Source organism: Bombus flavifrons, chromosome 11, assembly GCF_040668555.2.
Source record: "Bombus flavifrons isolate JBK064 chromosome 11, iyBomFlav1_principal, whole genome shotgun sequence".
NCBI classification, from domain to species: Eukaryota; Metazoa; Arthropoda; class Insecta; order Hymenoptera; family Apidae; genus Bombus; species Bombus flavifrons.
In genome coordinates, this window is record NC_138452.1 from 4648174 (window position 1) to 4671266 (window position 23093).

The 23093-nt window shown below is 41.5% G+C and overlaps 1 protein-coding gene across 1 annotated transcript in view; it reads right to left on the reverse strand.

The window, feature by feature from the left end:
* LOC138185146 (uncharacterized) overlaps positions 1-6478 on the reverse strand; it is a 231668-nt gene extending 225190 nt beyond the window's left edge. The window contains exons 1-2 of the mRNA XM_069123853.1: positions 6473-6478; positions 5419-5680 (exon numbers count right to left, since the gene is read on the reverse strand). Coding sequence (XP_068979954.1) covers positions 5419-5680; positions 6473-6478 — 268 coding nt within the window. The remainder of the gene's footprint in view (positions 1-5418; positions 5681-6472) is intronic.
* Positions 6479-23093: the final 16615 nt, after the last annotated feature.

Consider the following 23093-nt stretch of genomic DNA (forward strand, 5'->3'; position numbering starts at 1 on the left):
ACAATCTTATATTATGTTTCATCGTAAATCTACGACTCTTCGGTACACCAACGATCAACGAGTCAGACATCGATCTGTAGAAATTCTTGAAATTTTTACTTCTCCATAGGATCGGAACCCGCCATTCCAGTAAGTCCTTATGGCGTTATATTGCGACTGCAATTTTTCTCATAGAGCCAATTCGTTATAGGTCTTTGCGCGAGCATCGGCGAGGTTTGGTTGAAAGGTGGAGAAACGACGGTGCTGGGACGGCGAAGGGCCGTTTGGAGGGGGGTAATGAAATTGCACTCATCGTGTGAAATTTAATATTAATCCTGGATGTAATATGAGCGGACGCAGCGGTGCTCAAGCGTCGCGGAAACGAGCGTCACTTTCGTAAGGTTCCAAAGAATCGACGCCGGTAGCATCGACGTGACACGGTCGCGCCGCCATACCACGTTGGCCCGCCGTCAATCTGTAAAGCGATTATCGCGTCATTTTATCTCGCGATTGCCTTCGCTGCAATTTCTTTGCCCCTCTCCACCCTCTTTCACCGGTTCCGCGATAATCTCGTCGTCGTTGGACGATTTTTCTTACGAATCACGACGATCTGGTTGCACCAATACAGCCTGTGCGCACCTGGTGAGATTCGTAATTGGATAGGATAAGATCGACCACCGGACAAAAACGAGACGTTATCTAACGGTTACATCGATCCGGAATTGAATGCAGAAACAGGAAAGGTGAACGCATTAACGATCGCATAGAACGATAATAATCGAGTAATTTTGTGTCAATGTTGTCGAGCGATTTTGACATCCGAACACCATAGAAACAAAATATTGGAAAGTTTACGATACCGGTCGATTATTGGAAGGGAGACGTTGGGCACCGCAACGACCTCGTTCAAGTGACGAGCGTCCGTTAAAATATTAATACTCGACTTTTAATGAGAGCTGCTCGTCTTCTCTCTTATGGAGCGAGCGCTTGGTGCCCTCTGCCCTTTGCAGCTTCTCCCCCTTTTGCGTTTCATCGCTGTCGTACCCTCTTTCCCCATTCTCTACTTGTCACGATCCAATAAATGCCGCATGAAGAATCTTCACTCGCGAATTTCCCTCCATCCGCGTTATACTCGTTCCCATCACTGAATTCGGATACCGTGTTCGAAAATCAAATTCTCCGGTGTAATCGTTTTCGGCCGCCCTCGATTAAATTCTTCAACGACCTTGGACAATAGTGTCCCGCGTGCTTCCAGCCGATTCTTAAAATCCAGTTATAGCACACTGATAATTCATTGAATCCCGAGAGTTTTATGACCTTACGGCACCGATCGATCCGGTACAAGTGTCTTCTTACATTTGCTAAGTGGTTGGAGAAATTACTTTTTGTTGCAAGAAATATTTCGGATTAAGTGATTGACTTGTGTTTACAAAGTACGATATTTAGATGCACTTAACTAAATAAGATCATACAAACACATTTTCCCTTCACTGATATATTCTTCTAATAGCGTTGATAAAAATTATTAAATTTTCTGTGCAATACCTGTATCGAGGCAATGTGGTATTACAAACTACATATACAAAATCTGGCAAACTCTTCTCTAAGCTACTGAATCCTTGCTCTCGTAAGTCGAATACTTTTTAAACAAGTTATTCGTGATAACGTTCAATTTAGAAATTACCCTTTCCCTACGACTGGCGGTAATCTATCGTTCTAATTAACCCCCTCCTGCTTCAAGCCTCTGCCGAACTTCTAAATTGCAGCACAACCATACCACCCCCGCCCCTCAAGAAGATACTCGAGGCCGATAAAATATCTTACTCAACGTTCCCCCTAATCGAACAATCGTCGAGGTAACGTAGCCCACGCTCGAGCACAAAGGACTAAATCATCGCGAAACCCAATCAATGTCTGGTGTACAATGCAATTACAAATCGCTGTACAATTTCTTCCCTCGACCCGGCACGATCACCTCTCGCGAGGACCTTCTGCTCTGCGAATCAAGGACCTCGATTTATCTTTATCCACGCTCTCTCTCTCTCTCTCTCTCTCTCTTCGTTCTTCGTCTTTGTTTCGCGCTCGTCCCAGGACCGTCGCCGACTATGCTCACCGGCACACGTTGGTCCGTCTCTCTTGTTCCTTCTTCTTGCGGTGTTCTTCCTTGTCGTTGCGCACGGCGATCGGCGCCACCACCTAGCTTAGTCCTGTGCTACCTCCTGTCGCAAGCTGCCAGCCTAATCACGGCAGGACGTTTTCGCGCCTTCTGCGCCCGCCGGTAGCGCCGACACAGCCCCCACTACCGAGTCCTAACTCGCCTTCCACTGCGAGTTCCGCTGACCGCAAGTCCTCGCGGCGAAGGATTCGCGTGAAAGTTACCCGACAACTCTTTCGCGCCACGCTGGTTCCGCTTCCCTCTGCGCGCCTCTTGGCGACAACAGCGACGAACATCGTGCACCATTAAAAGACGTTATAAACGAACGATGATGCAGGTTGGAGAATGTTAGAAAGTAGGATGGCAGCGTGGTCGACGATCGGTTCTTCGTTGTTAATAAGTAATTTGTCTTGGTATATGAATTCGATAACGGAATGATGATTGATGAGTAAATAAGCGAACCCTTTCACTGCCGATGAGAGCGACGATGTGTAACAATAATTATATCGGAAAATTTAAAATAACTGTCCACGTGGGTTCTGGATATAATTATTTATCTATTGCTAATGTAACTTTCGCTTAAGAATAAATAAAATATGGTACGAAAGGTTTTTGTTGGAAAATCCTTTAAATGCAAAAATTTGTAAAATAAAAAGGATGAAAGTAACGAATAGGTAGAAAGATGCATCGAGTGTTACAGATTTTTGCAGAATTTTTATGTTTTTCGAACGGGAATGGATTAGATATTGATATAAAGAGCACGGTAGTGGAATCGCATGAAAATTTTGCAAACTCAAGATTTTTCCATTAAATTTTACACAAACTGTTCTCTTCTAACTATCGGTCTAATAAAAATCGGGTCCACCAAAGCAGTCATGTAAAAATTGAATGTATATTCTGTGCGAAAAATTCATTTATTACTAAAATTAGTCTAATAAAACATTCTTCGTTTTCAAAGTTAGAACATAGACAGAACATAATTGATACAAAAGGCTATTTATTATCTATCCATCTATTAGTAACTATCTAGGTACTTCACGTACTCGATACTAATACAAATAGCTAACCTATCAAGTTATAAAACAGTCTAATGGACGAAAATCCGAATATCAAAATAGTCTGAGATCAAAATCACATATCTATTTCAACGTCAAACGTAATCCTAAACTACTATCTTTCAAAGTACCGAATATTAATCTATCAAAATCATATACGCTCCTGGTCGAAACAAACTTTTTCTAAACGATAAGAATATTACATTTAAATATAAAATTTAGTTAAATATCTAAATATAATTAAGTTTCCAATACTATAAAATTGTACAGTATCTACTACACTTTATAGCATAAGAGAATATCACGAATAAGATATCTATCGACTTAAAGAATTCATTCTTCCCTCTTAAATTTTAAGATGCTCTGATCTTTAAGATGATCTGATTTCAGATAGAAGCGTATATCGAATAATTATTTTACCGGATAATATTCCTATATCCTCGTTCTATCCTTCTCGGACCCCATTTCCGGAAACAGTTACCTCGCGCTAGCTTTTCGGACAAGCCTTCTTAAGGGACTATCAGACCATAATACGTTAGATTAATTAACGTAATCGTAATGAGACGATCTCATCTCGACGCACAATGTGGGCTACCCGATATCGCAAGTGTCTTGATGTCCTCGTGCGTGCACACGGCAACATCTACCTGTAATACGTCCACGCGAACGGCCCGCGCGCGCACACACATACAGGTCAGCCGTGTATTACTGACAAGATAGGTCGAACAATGGCTTCCATTACGGCTAGAGACTGGTTGAGTTAATGGGCAAATTGTCTGCTAAGTCATTTAAAGGGCTAAACCCGGTGCAGGCGCAGGCCTCGCTCTAGTCTCTTCACGCGGTTTGCTGACAATCGATGCAATTAGATCGATGGTGCGCCGCCTAAGACCCGATAACCTCGCGAAATTTTCGACCGGAATACGCGGAAAGTTCGATTGAATTGCGATCTCTGATCGGTCGACGTTGGTTAACCGGATTATCTTCGATAAAAGATTTCCTGCAGACCGAATTAGAAAATTAGGAGCTTGAGACACTAAGCTTCTTGAAGATTACTAATTCAAACAGACACGATATAAGGAAACTTTGACTTTGTCGTGAACGTGTACTCAGCACCATGTAATCGCGATATCTGCCGATATAAATAGATTGCGGATGTTTATGCATTTGCAGATAATTTAAAAATGGAAGATGTATATAATATGCAAGAATATATGAAATATGTAAAATATTAGGTTGTCCGAATAGTTTCTTTCGTTTTATAAGGAAATAATAGACGCACAATGTTTTTTGTTTTATATTAGTTTATTGAATTATGCACGAACTTAATAATAGAAATAAAACGAAATGGGTCATACCTAATTCAATAAAATAATATAAAACAGAAATTGTTGTTCATCTATTATCATTTTATGAAACGAAAGAAACTTTTCGGACAATCTAATAGAACGCACACAAGAATATTTAATGTCTATAACAAATCTCTATATTCAGTTCTCGTTTCTGTGGTTATATTCATAAGAACGTAAAATTCCCACAAACATCCGCAGTCTAGTTATGAATTTGCGTAGAACTGACTAGTCACTATGTATTATGTTTATTACGACACGACAACTGACCCGTTTCTTCTTCCGGACATCGAATAGTGAATACGCAAATCAAATGTATGTATATTTTATTCCGTATACTAAAATGTATGTATTCGAATACATTATTCGGTTACATTCGATTACAAGATACGTTATTCGAAACTAAATTTTAAAAGTCCATCGATAGCAAATATTCGTGTGTCCCATGTATATGATTGCGTGAGAGAAACTTGTTCTATCGATACGTTTCTGTTTGGCGTACAAATTTCCATTACTAAGCGTTAACGAGTAGAAGCAATTGAGAAGTATACATTCACATATCGATTCTATGTGTATACTAATTTTAACAAAAATTTCACAAAAATTGTTTATGTAATAGCACGTCAAAATGAAGTAAGAAAAAGTGGTTTACTTAATAGAAATATGCAAATAATAAAACGAGAATGTACAAACTCTGACATTTAAGCCTGGCGCAACAAATAAAGACCTACCCTACGCACATTCTCTCGGCAAAGCAAGTTCAAGGACCATCGACATCGAGCGTAAACAGGAGGGTAGCGGCAGCGAGTAGAGGGTGGGGGTTGTGAAATGCGGCAAGGCAACAATATGCTACAAGTTCGTTGATCGTAACAAGGGTACTCACTCTGGCTGGCAGGACGTTTTCCTAGCAGCACCAGTTCCGAGTGATCCTCTTCGCTTATCTCCGGTTCGAAGCACCACGTCGTGCTTGTTCCTTCTCGGCCGGTTATAGGATGCACCACTGATCGATCGCGACACGACCACGTGGCGATCACGAGCGAGCCGTCCAATGGGGAGACAGGAGCGAGCGAAGAAGAATAAACAGAAAACGATCGTGCACGAAGCTCTTTCGAACTTGTTAATCGCGACGACGAAAATTCTACAGTCTATATATGGAAATTTATTCCAAATGTTTATTTAAAGTTTAATTGAACTTTATTCGATAACATCGTTCGTTAAGTGGCAGTAATTTCACAGCGAATAATTCTTCAAAGTAAAATTGGATACCGCTGATTTTTGTTAATTGCTGGTTAATTGCAAGTATACACGATGACGATACGAAAACACGTGACACCGCGACGGTTGCCCGCGGCTGACTGAAACGACGGGGGAAGAAACGTCAGGAGTGTGCGCTCCCGAGTTCTCCTGGGACCGACTGATTCGGTCGAGAACACGTTCCAATTAAATTCTCCAAAGTTCGTTCCTAGTATGATTTTTTCCACGGAAATATGTAAATAGATCCTGAATGAGACGAAGAAGTCTGACGAAAGATGATTGCAAGAAAGGGACGTAATATCGCTTCGCAGCGGAGAAGAACGTCGATGCTCGCCTGCTCGTGGCGGGCTTTTTTCGAGCAGAGACGGATAACCGCACGGTCTGGGCGCCGCGGAGCGACTGCGAGCCACCGCGTAAGGAAGCCTCCGTGCCATCTAGCGGAACCCGCCGGAAAACGCGACCCTTCTACTCGTACGCGCTGGAGGGGACGACGATAGAGGGGAAGACGATCCATTTCTACGCTTCTCTATAATTCTCTTTCTCTATGTGTGTCTGTGTTACTTTGGGGTATATTTCTGAATGCCTGTGCTATTGTATCCCCTAAATACTAGCGATGAAACTTTTATGCGATTTCAGACAATGAGGAACATCGGAAATCGGAAGCACCAAGTCTGACGTCTCACGACCATTGTGCGCTAATGTTCGTGCCCAAGGATCGGGCATCGATCGCTACTTGTGCAACGATCGAAGACACGGTTTAGCGAACTATGACGAGGAAAGATCGAGCGCTTGGTAAGAATCGGTGTACGAGGATGTAGAAATAATTGAGACGAATGGCTGGATGTACGAACATCCCTGAAGCCATGGCGGTCAACTGCATAAATTGAAATGCAAAGAGAAATGACGAGTATAGACATTATCTTCTCAAACTTATCTTGGAATTTGCGATTACTTATGCTGTTTTTCTGCGGTAAATACCTTCATGGCAATAAGTCCGTTGCTTGTTAAAATCCAATTTTCAAAATTTTATACAATATGGAATCGATTAGTTTGATTGGTAAGATCAATTATTAGGAATGAGATAGATGAAGAACTGATGCAGTTGTTTAAGTTGGATATTGAAATATAACGTCCACTTAGGATCATAGAAACTCAAGAAGAACACCAACGATAAACTGCATTTTCATCGCAACAAAATTTCCCAACTAGTAATTATCATTTGTCATTCAGAAAGATTTCACCTAAATACCTAAGGCTATAGCCTAAGGTTATAGCGGATAAGTATTCGAACGAACTGGTGTTCTAATGAACTCAATACTTTAAAGCAATCAAATATGTATACGACTCTTACGAGTCTTACATATGCGTATTGCGATCTGTAAATATTTTATCATTATGATGCTAGTTTGCCCAAATACTCATTCACTGTCAAACATAGTTTAAAAGAAAATATCATAAAGATTGGGAGGAAGCACGATCTGGAACGGTACGAAAGCCGCCTAGACGATGCAAGTAGATTCAGCCAGCGCGGTCCAGACAGCACTAGCGGCCGAAACCTCGTGGTGCCTCGTCTCGGGTTCCGTGCCCCACCAGCACGAAATGCGAAAAGCGTACGCGGAAGCGCGGAAAAGCCGCAGGTGCGGGAGGCGGGGCGTGCGGCGCAAGCGCAGGTGCAAACCACACCTCCGCAAGCTCGGCCAGGGAGGAGCGAGACGCAAGAGAATCCGGAGAGAGGCTCGTGATTGGCGACTCTGTTCACCTGCTTGGTCCCGGTGTCCTTGCCGTTCTTCACCCCGTTCCCCTGATCCATCCCTCTCTACTGGCCAGAAAGACTCCCCCCGTTTCCTCATCCATTCCTCCCCCGCGGCGAATACGGAATCTATTAATACACCTGCATGATGTTAGTAATCACCTTGCACCCCCCACCACACGACTGATCTTCGTTTCATGACCGGTCACATCAGTTCTGGACCGATAAGGCGTGCACACGTCTTTCACACAGACTTGAAACTTTGCTATAGGAAGAACGAAAAACGATGACGTCGTTTGATGACGAATTTATGTGATAGAATGTGCATGTACGTTGGTTGCATTGTTGCATCGAATCGATAGTAGTCAGACATTCAGTAGAGAAAAGGAGATTTTCTTCTAGTAAAGAAGATAAGGACATAGGATGGTACATTATCAATTATTAGCACGTATTTTAGTCGAGAAGTAATAATTTTTATTTTATTTGATATTTCACGTTAGGAAGCATACTGTGAAAGTGGAAAGTAAATATACATTCTCTGAAAATGACGAATCATGTTTGGCTGTCATTGTATATGATGGAAGTAAAATAAATAGGAAATGCAAACAGTGGAAGACATCTAATTCGTACTAAGTATCATCAAGTGACCTAATACTTATAGCCGACAGTATAAGAGACGAGAAGACGAACTCGCTGTCGTAATTCAACAGTCTGATTAGTTAACACAAATACGATAGTTGAAAATTATTTAGAATGCTTTCTCAATGTATTATAATAGAAATATCTCACAATGATAGGAAGTTTTCGCATGTGAACTTCGCTGGGAACTGAAACGCTCGAACATACGTGTCTGACACTGATAGACAATTCTACTTTAACACGAGCCAACTGTCCTCGATGATCTTGGAAATATATCGATACAACTATTAGAATATTTTGATAGGATCTTGATAAAAGAACAACGAAGAACCGAAAATTGATGAAATCTTTATTTTTTAATTATTATTGAAAAAAGTTTTGATCGATGGTATTTGATTGTTTTAAAAGAAATCGCATAAATTTTTGTTTCATACGTATCGTAATAGTTTCTTGAAAACTAATTGAATATGTATATTTGTGATACAAAATAAAAGATGTATTTCTTTGAGAGAAGCATTCATCTAATTAAAAGTTGATTCATGATTTTCATCGCAAACATGGAACATGGTAGGCAAGCCGGTTACAGCGTAGCCAGTTTTTGTTTTCCGTAGAAGATTTGATGTGATCTGTTGGACGGACAGTTACGATGCTCTGTATGAAAGTTGGCAGCAGGAGGAATTAATTACCCAGGAAGCCAGACGGAGCACTTTGATGTCCGACTGGCTTCCGGCGAGCCACGTAAGGGCCAAGGTAATCGACTTTGCTCGTTTGAGCACAAGTCGTAGCTAACCACCTACGGCAGTGGATAACCTATGTGACAGACAGACGGCTGCCGTAGCTGCTTCAAAAGCGCACGCAACATCGAATAACATTGCTATTAACTTCTGCCCTGTCGCTTATCTGTCGCTCGGAAATTACAAAGATCAACCGCGATGCACGGTAAGCGTAGTCCTTTCCACAAAATATCGACGATATTTCTGTGAATTTTACGACATGAATCTGATAAACTTACAGATCTTTGAATTTTATATTAATTCTTTTAAATTACGATAAGAATCTGATAAACTTGTAAGCCTTCGAATTTGTTATTATATATAATTCTTTTAAAATTAAAATTTACATATACCTAAATAAAGTACAAGTCTAAATAAAAAGTTATACGAGTAAAACTCAATGACAACGTATAATAATATTCTGTGACAAAGTAATCCGGCGATATTTCGTTTTGCAAAAAAATTCTTCGAAAAAAAGAATGTGAAAGCATGTATATCACAAGGGAAGCGCAAAATAACGGGAAAAATACTGTAATATATTAACTAAGAGGATGAATTTGCAGCGTGCTAGGCAGTGCCGAACAATGGTTCGCGCTGGAAACTTTAAAAAGAGCAAAGGTTAGGCCACCACCGTGTTCTGCACATAAATTATTTAGAACGTCAGAATGTCACGTGTTCGTAACGCGTCCTACGCTCGTTCCATTCTACATCCCAATTTCAGAAACCATCATTTACCTCCAACAATAATAAAATCCATTTTACTCGTCGCATTACTAAATCCAAATATACCACAAACAAAACTAATCCATGAAAATCCATTTTTTAATCTATTCGAAACGATCGCTATCGCTTATCTTGCTATATCGATTCTACGTAATAGAAGTATACAAAGGACCGAAGGAGGACACTTGCCAAGCATAAAATGGCTCTCCCTAAACGGAAGCCAAGCCAGGCTGGATCGACTCGCGGAACATAGTTAAGTCGGCGAGGCGCTAAGGGAAAGAACAATGGCTTATATAATGAGGCCGAGTGGCGTGGCGCAAAATAACACGTGGAAAACTCTCCGGCGGAAATCCGGCTTTCCTCCGGGGACGAAATAATTACCTCGTGCAAATATTCGTAGGCACTCTTGCGCCCTATCCACTCTTCAACCTCCTCCAACCCCACCGCTCTCCTCCGCTTTATCCCTTCATGGAAGGTTTGGTCAAGATTTACATAAGAATAACCTGGAACAACAATCCCTCGAACAATTACCTCCGTATTTAGCCGGCCATCGTCCCCCTCCAGGATCTCCTGCGACCGTATTATTCTAATAAGCCGTGCCGTCCTATCCAACAATGATATCCGTTTCGCCCGGGGATATACGTAGACTAAAATTATTCCTTTTATTTTTGAATCGCCCAGCGGGTCACGGTACTTCGCCCCCTTCTTGTTCCACACGCTGGCCGGTCCGAGGTCTGACCGAGCTCGTGCGATTTAATTAATGCCCACGACCATTGTTTTTGGATAGAGACGCTCCTATTGTTCGATGTATATACACGCGTACCACTACCACGATCCACTCGCTACTTCAAAATTTCATAATACGTCCCATTTCGGATAGTAACATGTTAACCCCTTTTTTTCACTAGGATGAATTTCGAGACGACAAAAAGAGCTTATGGCGCGCATACAGGAGTTGGTAGCACTTGTACGAAATTATATAGCATTAGATGAAGTGGAGTTTGTTGGTGGCTGACTAACTGGTTTGTTTAAATGGTGATCGGATGAATCTATTGCGGTTGACAGATCATTTTACTTGGTACTGTGAAGCAGTTTCTACGAAATTACGTCTTTGTTAGGATACTATTTTTATAGTGTTACGATGTTGTTTCGTCTGAACGGCGACTGGGTGAATCTACTGCGGTTGATGGGTCTTTCTACCGTGAGATTTGAAGTTCTTATGAAACTACGGCTTTATCGTCTTATATAGTATTTAAATTCTGTGAAAATATGTTACACGCAGAAAGGAGAAGAAAAAGGAGCAATAAAAAAGGGAATAATAAATATAAGATAATATAGACTGAATAAGATAATTATAAATTCGTATAAACCATGCGAAATGTGATCAAATTCACGCGTCCAATTCACGATTCTTTAAAGAAAGTTCCCAAACTTACAACAATACATTTTTGGAAATTTGTATTTTTGTAAAATATGTAAATAAAATTCATTGCGTTATATATTTTCTCGTACGTCATAAAGCCTCATTACTATTGCATTAAATGGCGAGAAAAGAATCGGAACAATTCTAATCACGAAAAGAGAATAAAACAAGGATTTTTACATTAAAAGACACGAACTCGGGAAAGCCGGATATAGGGTATCGAAGTAAGACTATTTTTCGCAGTGTCCGGCAGACGATCGAACCAGAGAACGATCGGTCCATTCGTTCGGCTTTCACCCGGTGACGCGATCTGATAAGGAAGAGAGAGGATTTGAGAGACTACGAAGTCAAAGAGCGATCTCGAGGGCTCCGGTTTGTAAGATCAAGTCGAGCCTGGCATCCCACAGACACGAGAGAGCGATATCGATTCTCCCGAAGCGAACAACCTGAACGAGGCCTCTACGAGCACGCTCGATTTACGAGCGATTCGACGATAACGAGGAGACGAATGGAGAAGACAACGAGATAAGATGAGATGCATGAGAGCCGTCCTGGTACCCGAAGAGACTTCGTTAACGAGATTACTACAAGCCCGACAAGTTTACTACGGCGAGGGATCGTCACTTTATAAAACTTCACCACCTGTAGTACGCGTGTCGCATGTAAGGTACGATTCAGATTTCGTCCGCAAACTCCAACAATTGCAATGGTATACGTCGTGAAAAAGTTAAACGTTTTGGTTAAAATTTGTAGCAAGGGTGAAATTGTTTTATAAAAATGATTAATTAATGAAAAATAGAGACGATCCTTAAGAATTTACAATTTTTCATATCACGTTTGTCTGTGTTTAAGTAGTGAATTGAATAAGCATTTCTCAACACACATATATGTTATAACTTATATTGTATTCGTAAGAGGATTGTTTTTAGCTTGGAGAATTATTTTAGTCATTTAAATATTGGAACAATATCACAGGATAAATATAAAAATTAACTGGTAAATTCCGCTGTATCGTTACGCTATCCTGACATAATTATCCTACTCGCTTCCCATTTATAATAATTGATTAACAAAATAAATGTAAGATCTGATATAAAGGGATAGGGTTTAATTTAATGCGCTTTATTAAAGATTTTTCTTACAACAAACTTTAATAATTTTCACTTATAAACCAAAGAAATATTTGTACTTTAGACAGATTAATTAAATATTCGACCCTTACAATCATTGTGAGTCGCCAATCGTTCATCAAATGAACAATGATCTAATCTTTCCTGAATATGTATTCGATTTCTGTCCGATTACGAATCGAAGCAATAATGTATTCAAGGTTTATGACTGATTAGGTATTCCCGTTTGAATAAATGATACCAGTTTTTCCATCGAAACGTTAAGCACGGTATTGTCTGTAATTTTTCCCGCGCCACTAGCCTACTTGCGCTGGATAAGTGGCTGATAGTTTCGCGAAACAAAACGGATAAAGAGTGCTCTTCCGCCTTCCGTCTACCACGCAGTTTTCAGCTTATGAATTGCAAGGGACAAAATGTTCATCCGCTGTACGATCATCGGCCGGAAGTGAAACAGCGGCAACTCGGAAGCGGCTGAATGACGCAGAATAAAGTCGAGTTCGAAAAGAACCTCCCCACGCTTTCCCCCTTCTCCCTTTCCCTCGTCCCTCCACGTCTCTTCCTTTTTTTTCATTTTCAGCGGTATAGAATGAGGTCGATAAAAAGCTGTAGGAAAATACAAGTTCTCGAGCCTCCTTCTCTTTCTTTCTTTCCCTCCTCTTTGCTTCTTGTTTTGTTTTCCCCATCTAAAGACGCGAATTACCAAGGATTTCGCTGAACGATCGTTTTCAGCCGTGTTTCTCTCTTCTCATTTTCTTCTCTCTCTCTCTCTTTCCTTTTTTCTACCGCGGTTAATTTTCTAAACGAGGGTACTTTCGGAAATATAATTTGCTTATTGTTTGTCCGTTCGCAATTCAATTGCCGTTGAACAATCGCGTGGCCGTAATTACGCGCGGGATTAACGCGAAGGTTCATTGAAATCGGTAAGAATCGCGCGCATTTGCCAAACCTGGGTTTTTTAATCTACGAAATTGCACTCGTTTTGCCTCTACCCGAAATGGATGAATCTTCCGCGTTCTTTTTTTTTTTTTTTCACCGTGTCTCGAAATTCGAGAATCTTTAGGCAAGATCTGTAAAGTGTTTATATTCGGTAAGTACATCCGTTCCAATTAGCATTGTAGACGAACTATCTGCTATTTCGGAGAACTAGCATTTTGTATAGAAATTCGTAATAGAATTGTATTCGCTCAAAAATGATCAACTGTGATTACCTTGTTACTTATTAAACTTCTATCATTTAAACGCAGCTCGTTATCGATTAATTTTCGGTTCTTTGAGAATATATAACAGATAAAAATGTTCAATAAAAAATATAGTTTAAAACAAAACAGAGAATGAATAGCGGTAAAAAAAAAAAAAGCGGCCATGTAAAAGCGAATCGTACAGATGGCCAAAACGCGCAAGCATCAAGTTACTATGATTATTTTATTTCTTCGTTATTCGAAACATCGCTAAATACCGAGAAAGTCTTCAGAGTCACGGTCGTCTGTGGAATATATACTCGATATTTCAGGAAGACCTGCACCCGCGGGACTTCGTATTTTATGCGAAAGATCTTACCGCGAGCTGAGTTCCGGCTTCGTGCGATCTTCTTTGCCTTCCGGTGCGAATTACGTTAGCAGGTCTACCCGAGACGAAAGCAAGGACGAAACCACGGATCGACTATGATTTTCCAATCACTTTGGAACCAGCTTGCGCATAATTATTAATTCAAACAGCTCCGCGATATTCTGTCCTTATTGCTCGCTTATTACCTCTATTAATTCAATTATCTCTTTGTTCCGTATAAAATAGAACATTTAACGAACAATTAACGTGAAGTAACATTCTCGGGCAATGTAATTCTGCGCTTATAATTTCGCGTAATCACGGAGCAACGATAAAATTTCGAGACGAAATTGAATTGACCTAACCACGAGTGAATAGACTCGTTCGAAAGCGGAACTGGTATGGAAAAAAGGAACGGAATCGACAAGAACGGCGAGAAGAACAACGACAACAACGACGCTGCAACATCGACGTACCTTCCTAGGTAAAAAACCAAAAAGGAAAGAAATAGAAAAAGGAGAGGGAAAAACAGCGTGAAAAAGACAGACAGAGAGACGGAGGTTACGTACGTTCGCGAGTTAGAAAGAGAGCAGAAGCTCGGAGATAAAATCGCCGAGCGAGCAAGCCGTAGCTGAGCGCGAATTTAACAATAAACCTCTGTTGAGGAGAGAGATGGAGAGAAAAAAAGGCCGGAGGCGAGTTTTCACATTTAATTCGCGCTCGTCGGAGTGAAGCGGGGGGCGGAGGCCGGCTCAGGGATTAACGTCGCGAAATATCACGAAAATATGTAAATATATCGAGAGACAAGCAGCCGAGCGGTCGCAGCTAGGGTTGAAGTGGGACGAACTTTCGAGAGGGGTTTGCAGAATCGAGAGAAAGGAGAGGAAGGCTGCCATGGCAGACAGAGAGCGAGAGCAAGGGAAAAAAGTATGAGAGTAAAGCGGGAAAAGAACAGAAACAGAGAAACAGCAGGAAAAGGGGGGGGGGAAGAGAGCGAGAGAGATTTCCAGAGCGTAGAAGGCCCATTGAAAGATTAAAAAACTCGCTCGCGTGCTCCATGCCGAATCTATACTCACGGATCTTGCTTTTTTCCCCTGCCCCGCACTCTAGCGAGCGTACAAGTGCGTCCGTAAGCGGGACGATCCCGTAGGAACAACGTGGAGGGAGTGTGGAAGGAGAGAGACGGAACGGAAGAAACAGGAAAGCGGAGACACAGAGGATAAAATAAAAAAAAAACGAAGGAAGGGTAAAAGATAAAGAGGAAGGACTAGGAATGAGTATACGCCGAAGAGAGGGGAAGAGAGAGAGAGAGAGTGAGAGAGATAGCGAGAGAGAGGGGGGAGAGGCGGTATTTAACTACGAAAATGTTCAGTCAAAAGCCGTCGTTCTGATCTCTACGGGAGCAGGTACAACGATGAAAGTGGATGTATGAAGAGATACAGGTGGATGTGGGTGCTATTACGAGCAAAAAGCAAACACGCGGGGTCGGTTGGAACGTTCTACTTCATTTTATTCGCGGGGGCTGGCCGAGCTACCATGCTGGGCCATACCCTCGGTGCGAGCAGACGTAAAACAGATCTCGGAAAATCTACCCTATTGTTCCACCTTCAACGAAAAGGAAGGACTATCGGCTTACCTCTTATTCGAAACCGGCTGGCTTGCCTGGTTGGCTGGTTGGTTGGTTGGTTGCAGCTTCGTGAAATGCTTTTTTAACCGTCGATTCCGCGGCTATCTCGGGTAAATGCCATGGAGATGGAGAAAAAAGTCGACCGGTTACTCCTTAATGCTGCATTCGCCGGGCCCGCTTCTTCGAGCATTCTCACCTGTAAATTAGCAAAAATCAAGAGTAGAGAACTGTAACGCCAGAGATGCTAGTTTTCCATGGCGAATCCATTCACCGGGGATCTAAAGAAGCTTTCCGATAAATGTTCCGCGTGCAACGTATTTTATTCAACCAGCGTTTTTATGCGTTTTATCGCACCGCTTGCGAAACGATGCATTATACAAAATTAAACGCGAAAGAACGATATTTTAATTTACGGCTAGTCGATGCTGGTTTAGTTCTACGTTGTTATATCGATATCCTTGTCCTCTACGTTTCTTTCATATGCAATTGTCACGAATTTCGAGTAAAATACTTGTAAATTCGAAAGTTTTCCATTTCAACGATACATCGTGCTTCTTAAATTCTTAACACAAATTCTGTTATATCACTAGTACCTATCTAATGGAAATTCTATTGCACCATGTCGTGTTTAACGAGTTACAAAGAACCTGTGAATACAACTATTGTTTTAACCAATTATTTTTTATAAAAGGAATATTTCTAAAGAATATTGATATCTATACGAAGTGAATATACTCGATTTGCAATTTGCAAAAATTATTTGCATCGCGATGAAAATCCATGAAGCGTGAGTGATGCATCCGAAAAAAGGATGAGGGGAAAGCCAGAAAGCCGTGTAAAATTGTTAGACAACTCGATCAATAATATCAGAGAGATCGTTCGTTAGTCTCTCAGTTAGCGTCGCCTCTCGAATCGCGAGTAATCAAAGGCTGCACAAACGTGATTGAAATATAATGCCGGGCGAGTTTGTTCGTATCATTCACCCTTCGGCGGTGATCGGCTGTCAAAGTGAAGCCCCGCGGCACTTTCACGATGTTCCGGTTAATTCTTTACCCTATCCATACGTTTCGTCTACTATCTACCGATTGAAATACTGCCCTACAAAATGCCTGTCCGCGAATGCCTAGACATCGTCAAAGTTTGAACTACCTGAAATTATCGATGCACTCTCTGATGTGACGGTTGCATTTCTTACAAATGAGGAAGGATATTATATTTCTGTGTTTTCCCCATTTCAAATGAGAGCCGTATTAAAGAGTTGAAAATTATTAGTTATACGTTGGCATTAATTCCTATAGAGAAATTTAAGATCCTATAGAATTTAAGATCCTAATTAAGATCCTATAGAAGAATTTAAAGAAAAGCTTTGCTTAAAGTTACGTTACTTTAGAACATTTTATCACCAAGAATTTATCAAAGTAAAGGAAATTCCTCTTGATAGTTGGAACATAAATTTCAGAAGTAGTAGCAATGTTATATTAGTAAAAAATTAAGTAAACAGTAATTGATCATCATCGATGGTACGTGGTAAATATTTTATTTAAATTATCAAATATCTTGAGCATGAACAGATACACATGGCGGTGAGAAGCTTCCGAGACATTCATTGGTCGAAGAAAATTTCTGGATTAAAATATGAGGCGAATCCGACCGATGTATATCTACTGTGTATAATTATTTGTACGACCAAGCAACTAAAAGAATGTAAACAAACAAAAGTTCAAATCATAAACAAAATTTCAAATACATAGTTCCCACATTTAACTTCTTCTAACTTTCCTACGACTGGGATCAAGTTTCCAACTCTCGAGAAGAAAGTTCTCGAGTCACGGTTCCCGCAACCAAATCCCAAGTAATGTGACTGAAGGATAAAAAAGCTTGGAACACACCCCGAGAACGTCCTTGGAACCACAGGAAATCGAGTAGGAAACGGCGAGAATGTCGAGATTATCTGTCTTATCCTGTGGCATAGGTGTAAGCAGTTAATCGAGCCGTTTTATAGGACAGTCGAAAGTGTCCGATCGAGGGTCTGAGAGGGTTGGCTTCCTCTTTACCGTCGCCACGATAAAATCTCGGCCTACCGCACTCAGGAGGATCTAATACGCGGACGTACCGAGTCTCTCCTAATCTGATCCACGAAACGAACCGTTCGCGGTTATTACGCGCGACTACATCGCCGATAGAAAGCACCCCAACCAGGTAACTCGTGATACGTACTACACAAACCAGCATTATAGCTGCACCACGGATGATAGTTCAAGAGATCGAAATCGTCCCCTCGGGCGGATTCGGCTCTTCTACGTACCGTGTGCACCCTCGTCTCTCTCAGCCCAATTTCTCATCCTAATGTCTCACAATTATACCTACGACGACGTTACTCTTATTATTACTATTATTATTATTATTATTACTATTATCATTATTATTATTATTATTATCATTATTATTATTATTATTATTATTATTATTATTAATATTATTATATATGCAAATATTTCATGTTCGAATCTTTGATGGATCTTTGGTAAGAAAGTGACGATGTGAGATCATAAAAAGTATTCACAGGTTTTATGTGTTATTTTATCTTAATTTTAGGATATTACCATTAACTATCGTCGATATCGGTTTAGCTATCTTAGAGATGGTGTTGTTAGCAAAATTTTGCAAGCCACGAATTATCTGATTATCGTATGTAAGAGAAAATTATAGAATCAGGAAAGAGAATTGCATAACTTGTAGCTTATCAGTTTACTATTATTGTTATTTGATACATTATTGTGTAAGAGGGAGCAAATTTAAACTTGTTTGAAACGGATAACTATTATGTCAGTAAAATTACGATGGAGATGCACCTACAGCTGCTTAGTACATTATTAACACGATTGTGTGTAACTCGAATGTTACGAGGTTACATTTTTTAAGCTAGGGATGAAAATTCCTATCTTACTCGACAAGTTCAGAGACCATAAAATAGGAGCGTATTAAAAAATCAACAAAATTGTTTGAATTGATTGAATGAAAAACTACGTTTAATTCTAACACGTACCGCATTCGCTGCTTAATTAAGAATCTCCTATCATTCCACCTATCTTTCTACAAACTGCTCATGACGTAATCCACCCTGAATTGAATATCCTACCCTCTACTTCCCTCCAGCTGCGCAATTAACAAAATTACAGGCTCCAATATCGACGTAACATTCCTGCACATTGTTATCTCCATCGTAGCTACATTGTCTACCATGCAACAATGTGTTCGAGTACAAGAATGTCTCGCGTGATTCACAGGCAGCATGAGGATCAAAATCGCTAGACGTATAATACGACATCTGCGACGTCGGATCATGCGTTGTTAAAGCATTCGAGAAGCCTCCGAAATATAACAAACCACCGATGATTATCACCGGGCATTAAGCTAACGAAGCAGTGCCTTAAAGGGAATATAAGGCAGCGGGATGTTGTACGAGTCGGACGTCCAAGTGTGTACACGTAAGCGTTCCGTGAACGTCTGATCACCCTTTGAAAACGGGAAGGTAGTCATGTTGTAGGTCTTCCGGCCTGTGTATGGGCTGGTATGCGCAAGGAGGGCATAAACCGAGACAATAGCCGCCTTAGGGCATTCGAGATGACCGCCATTAGAAGCGCGTCCCTCATCTCTCCCTCGTTCCGTTTTCCTCGTTGTTCCTCCGCTACCCTCGCAAACGACAAACTCGTCGCTACAAAATTTCACGCAAGTCCACGCGCATAAACATGCTGTTTTACCATATACATGCGATATACATTCAACTTTCGTGATACGATATATATTTCATCGATATATATCATTCAAATATATTTCTTTCTTACTAAACTGCGGGTTTTTGGGCATTCATGATAGATTTCAAGGAACAAAAATGTACGTAATACGCAAAAATATACGAAATATTCAAACCGTAGTATCTGTTATTATATTAAATTCTTATTTACCTTCTACCTTTTAAATTATGTTCATGAAAGTATGAATTTATTATACATCAACTGTGAATTTTTCATTAAGTAGAAACGAATCGTGGGCGAGTATCAAGTCTCTCGGTCTTTTACCATCACACTATCCAATTTTCCAACCACACATGATATACCAACTATCTTATTTTTAAATACAAAGCATAAAATTGTAGTTAGAAATTTTAAACATACAACTTACTTCCCTGCCTAATGAACTTGATGCTTAGATAACTTAATAAATTAGCCGACTGAAAATTCACGCAACGCCATTACTCAGCAACACCATTCGTTCGGAATTCAAAGATAACAAGCACAGTTAATCTCATAAGGGGTGTAGGGTAAATGTGCAAGTCGGTGCAACTATCGGCGGAAGCTTCGAACCGGAGGACACGGATGATTTCCGTGGCAACTTGGCGCAACTAAAGCTTGGGAACATTATTCTCATGCGCGATAATCGTACGAATCGCGACGTTTACAATCTCCTCTGCTTCCGAGGCATTCGAGAGGCGCGAACGATAAAGGGAGGAGTTTCGAAGTGAAGCCAGAGGGCGAGGGAGGTCTCCGCGCAACGATATATGTACCTACGCGAAAGAAAGAGGAAGACAAAGAAGTCTGAGATATTAGTAGTAGTAGTGATACTAGAAAAAGAAAGAAGACAAGGGCCAAGGGACGCTGGTACGGAGGTGGAAAGAGGGCTGTGCCGTGGCCTCTACGAGTGAGTAATAAGCACCTGCCCGGCTTGGAAGCAGAGACTTGATTCATTTCGCGGTAAGTACAGAGCGCGGCGAACAGACAACGACGACTGCCTTGGGCAGCTCCGTTCGACTTCTTCGCCATGGAGAGAATACCTGGAGCCCCGTCTATCTCGTTCTCGCTTCGTGTGCAAACGCGCACATTTTCTCCGCCTTTTTCTTCGAATCTTCATTGGAGAAACGGCGGGAGGGCGAACGAAACCGAGTGTTTTACTGTTGCCCGTCTCGGATGGAAGCTCCGGGGCTAAACCGTTCGCGCTGTCGTCGTTCAAACTTGTTCCCCCTTCCACCCCCCCTCCTTTTTGCCGTTTACTCGATTGTTATTTAAGACACGCGGTCCAAGATCGTTGCTTTCTCTCGAATAACTCGACCGGATAATATTTCGCTGCTCTCGACGTGGATGAGAGTTTTTCGATTGATGGATAGCCAGCGGCAGAGGTAGAATTGTTAGAATTTAATCCAGCCCGACAAGGCGAGTCGTAGTAAGTGGAAGTAAATTGACGCGAATACGCGGTGGCTACGTGATACTCGAACTGTCGCGGATTAGCGGTCACGCACAGCTATTTTGATGTTATCCTGACGCGTTTCGTCCTGGGGAAAAAACCGAGTTGGAACGAAATAGAAATGTGGTGCGATAGAGAAAATGGTGAAGGTAACGCGATTACGTCAGGTATACGCGAAAGAAAGAGAAAGAGAGGAGAGCAGAAGAGGATCGTAGAGAGTAGTTCGTGAAACTCGTACGTGGAGACTAGGCGGGCGCAAAGTGGTCGAAAACAAGGTTATCATTTTCTCGGGGAAGAACCGTCAGCTGGACGAGGACCAAGGGGATAGGCGGCTTTAGACACTCGGAAAGTTGACGGGAGAAACGTTTGACGGACGAATATCCAAAGTTTTGACGGGGACTTCGGCCCGATACTCATGAATTACGAATGAATTTCCACCCGCTGTTGCTGCTCTTTCCTTTCCGCTTTTCCCTTACGCCACTGTGAACGCAAGAGAGAACGAGCTTCTTCATTTTTTTTTCTCTTCATCCTCTCCGGCACGCTGTTTACTCTCCTTCGAGAAAGCGAGCGCGAACTCCGACTATCGAGAAAAGTTATTTGCTCTGTCCATATGAGGCGCGAAGCTGAAATGAAACTGCACCGAGGGCAGCCATCATAAACAAGTCACGAGTCTAGACAAACGTTTCTGACGCGGACCTGGAATTGATAAATGATTCAGGGCCACGAAGATGCTGGTTGATGGCAGGTATTTGAATCTGGTTAAACGTTTTCTTGTCTACCGAACAATCGGAAAAATGGAGCGCTTGAACTGTTAAAAGATACAAGCAACAGGATGCCAGAAATATTTTCAGCGTGTACGTACATGTATATTTCGTGAAATATCATGTTGAAATAGAAATTACGAGTGAGAAATAGAAATGAGAAAGAAGATGCTACAATTATTTCTTTCTTCTTTCTTAAAGCCAAATCTTTATTCAACCAAACTACGACAAATGAAAAAAGAATGCGATAATGTTACTGATAAATAAATCAGAAACCTAAGTAATTATTAATTCAAATTTACATTTTCTATAATTTGTGAAGTTTTTAGCCAATTTGGCCTACGAAAGAAGCTTCTCAATGACATAGACGAGAAGTACTATCGAAATATTTTCGACAATTTCACGAAGGAAACGTTATAGGATGATAACGACTAGAAGCCGGCGCGAATGTTGGGCGCACTCGTGCGCGTTTACCCCGAGCCGTGTAAGTTGGTGGAGAACGCGCGATAAACGTTCCGACGTGCCGTTTCGATCGTCCCGCGAAAACCGTGAAATATCCTCAGGTTTCGGCGGGGCCGAGTAGTATGCGGCTAAAGCCGAGTAGAAATTACATTCGCGGTGGCCGTTTGCGGAACGTTTAGTGCCCGCGGAACGACGGCTTAGAGACGATCGTGAATTTTTAAAAATATGCCAACAATAAAGTTTTCTCGGATACCCGGCTGGAACGAAGGGAAATTCTCCTCTCGCGAATCTGCTTCCCGACCGGGCATTATCCACCTTAGTCCGCCGTTACACCGGTAACGCTGAATACGGCCAGGAGAAACGATGATAAGAAATTCTTTGCTAGCTTGTCGCGCGATGCTTTACAATTCCGTGGAAATCGAATGGGGGAATTTCGAGACGGAAAACGTCGTATTTTTAGTCAAGCAAAAATGTACCAGATACGTACGAGAGTTATATCGTAAAATAGCAGTGAAGAAGAAAAAGAGTAAATGGAAGGGTGAATTTAGTATCGTAGTACATGTCGGATAATCCGTCGATAAAATTTTCTTCTGCGAGACATAAAGATTTCAAAAAATGAATATTCGTCCCTCTGCTGACGAGCGATAAAGATCCTCTATTACTTAAAATACTAATTCAACAAGTATATCCGTTCGAACAACACGTCCTTACAATAACCGCTATCATATTCCGATTAACGACGTACGCCGACACGATATCCCGCTATAAACCGATCGATCCCTTGCCTTGAATCGGCCAGCTTTATAGTACATTAACGGAACGAGGCACATGCGATCACTCGATCGACGGTTTCCCAAAACGAAGCGTCACCATTCCCGTCCTTTCTATTCCCGCACAAACGTCCTTTCGACTATTCCGCGACAATTAATAAACGATTACATGGCGCATCGGATGCAGCTGCAGGACTTCATCGGGATACACTGGTACACGGAGGAAAAGCGACGAAATAAAAAATCGTTTACGCACCACCCCTGTCACCGATGACCCACCCCGATGCCCAAGCCCTGTACACCCACCCGCCGTGTTCACCCCGTTTCTCGTATCAAAAGTGGCAGGACACGGGAGAGCATGAAACGTCGTTCAGCGACGGATAAAACAAGTGTCAGTGCCGTATCCGCGAGTGGGTGGATTATCCCCATAAAAATGCCGGAGCTAGGTACTATGGAACGACAC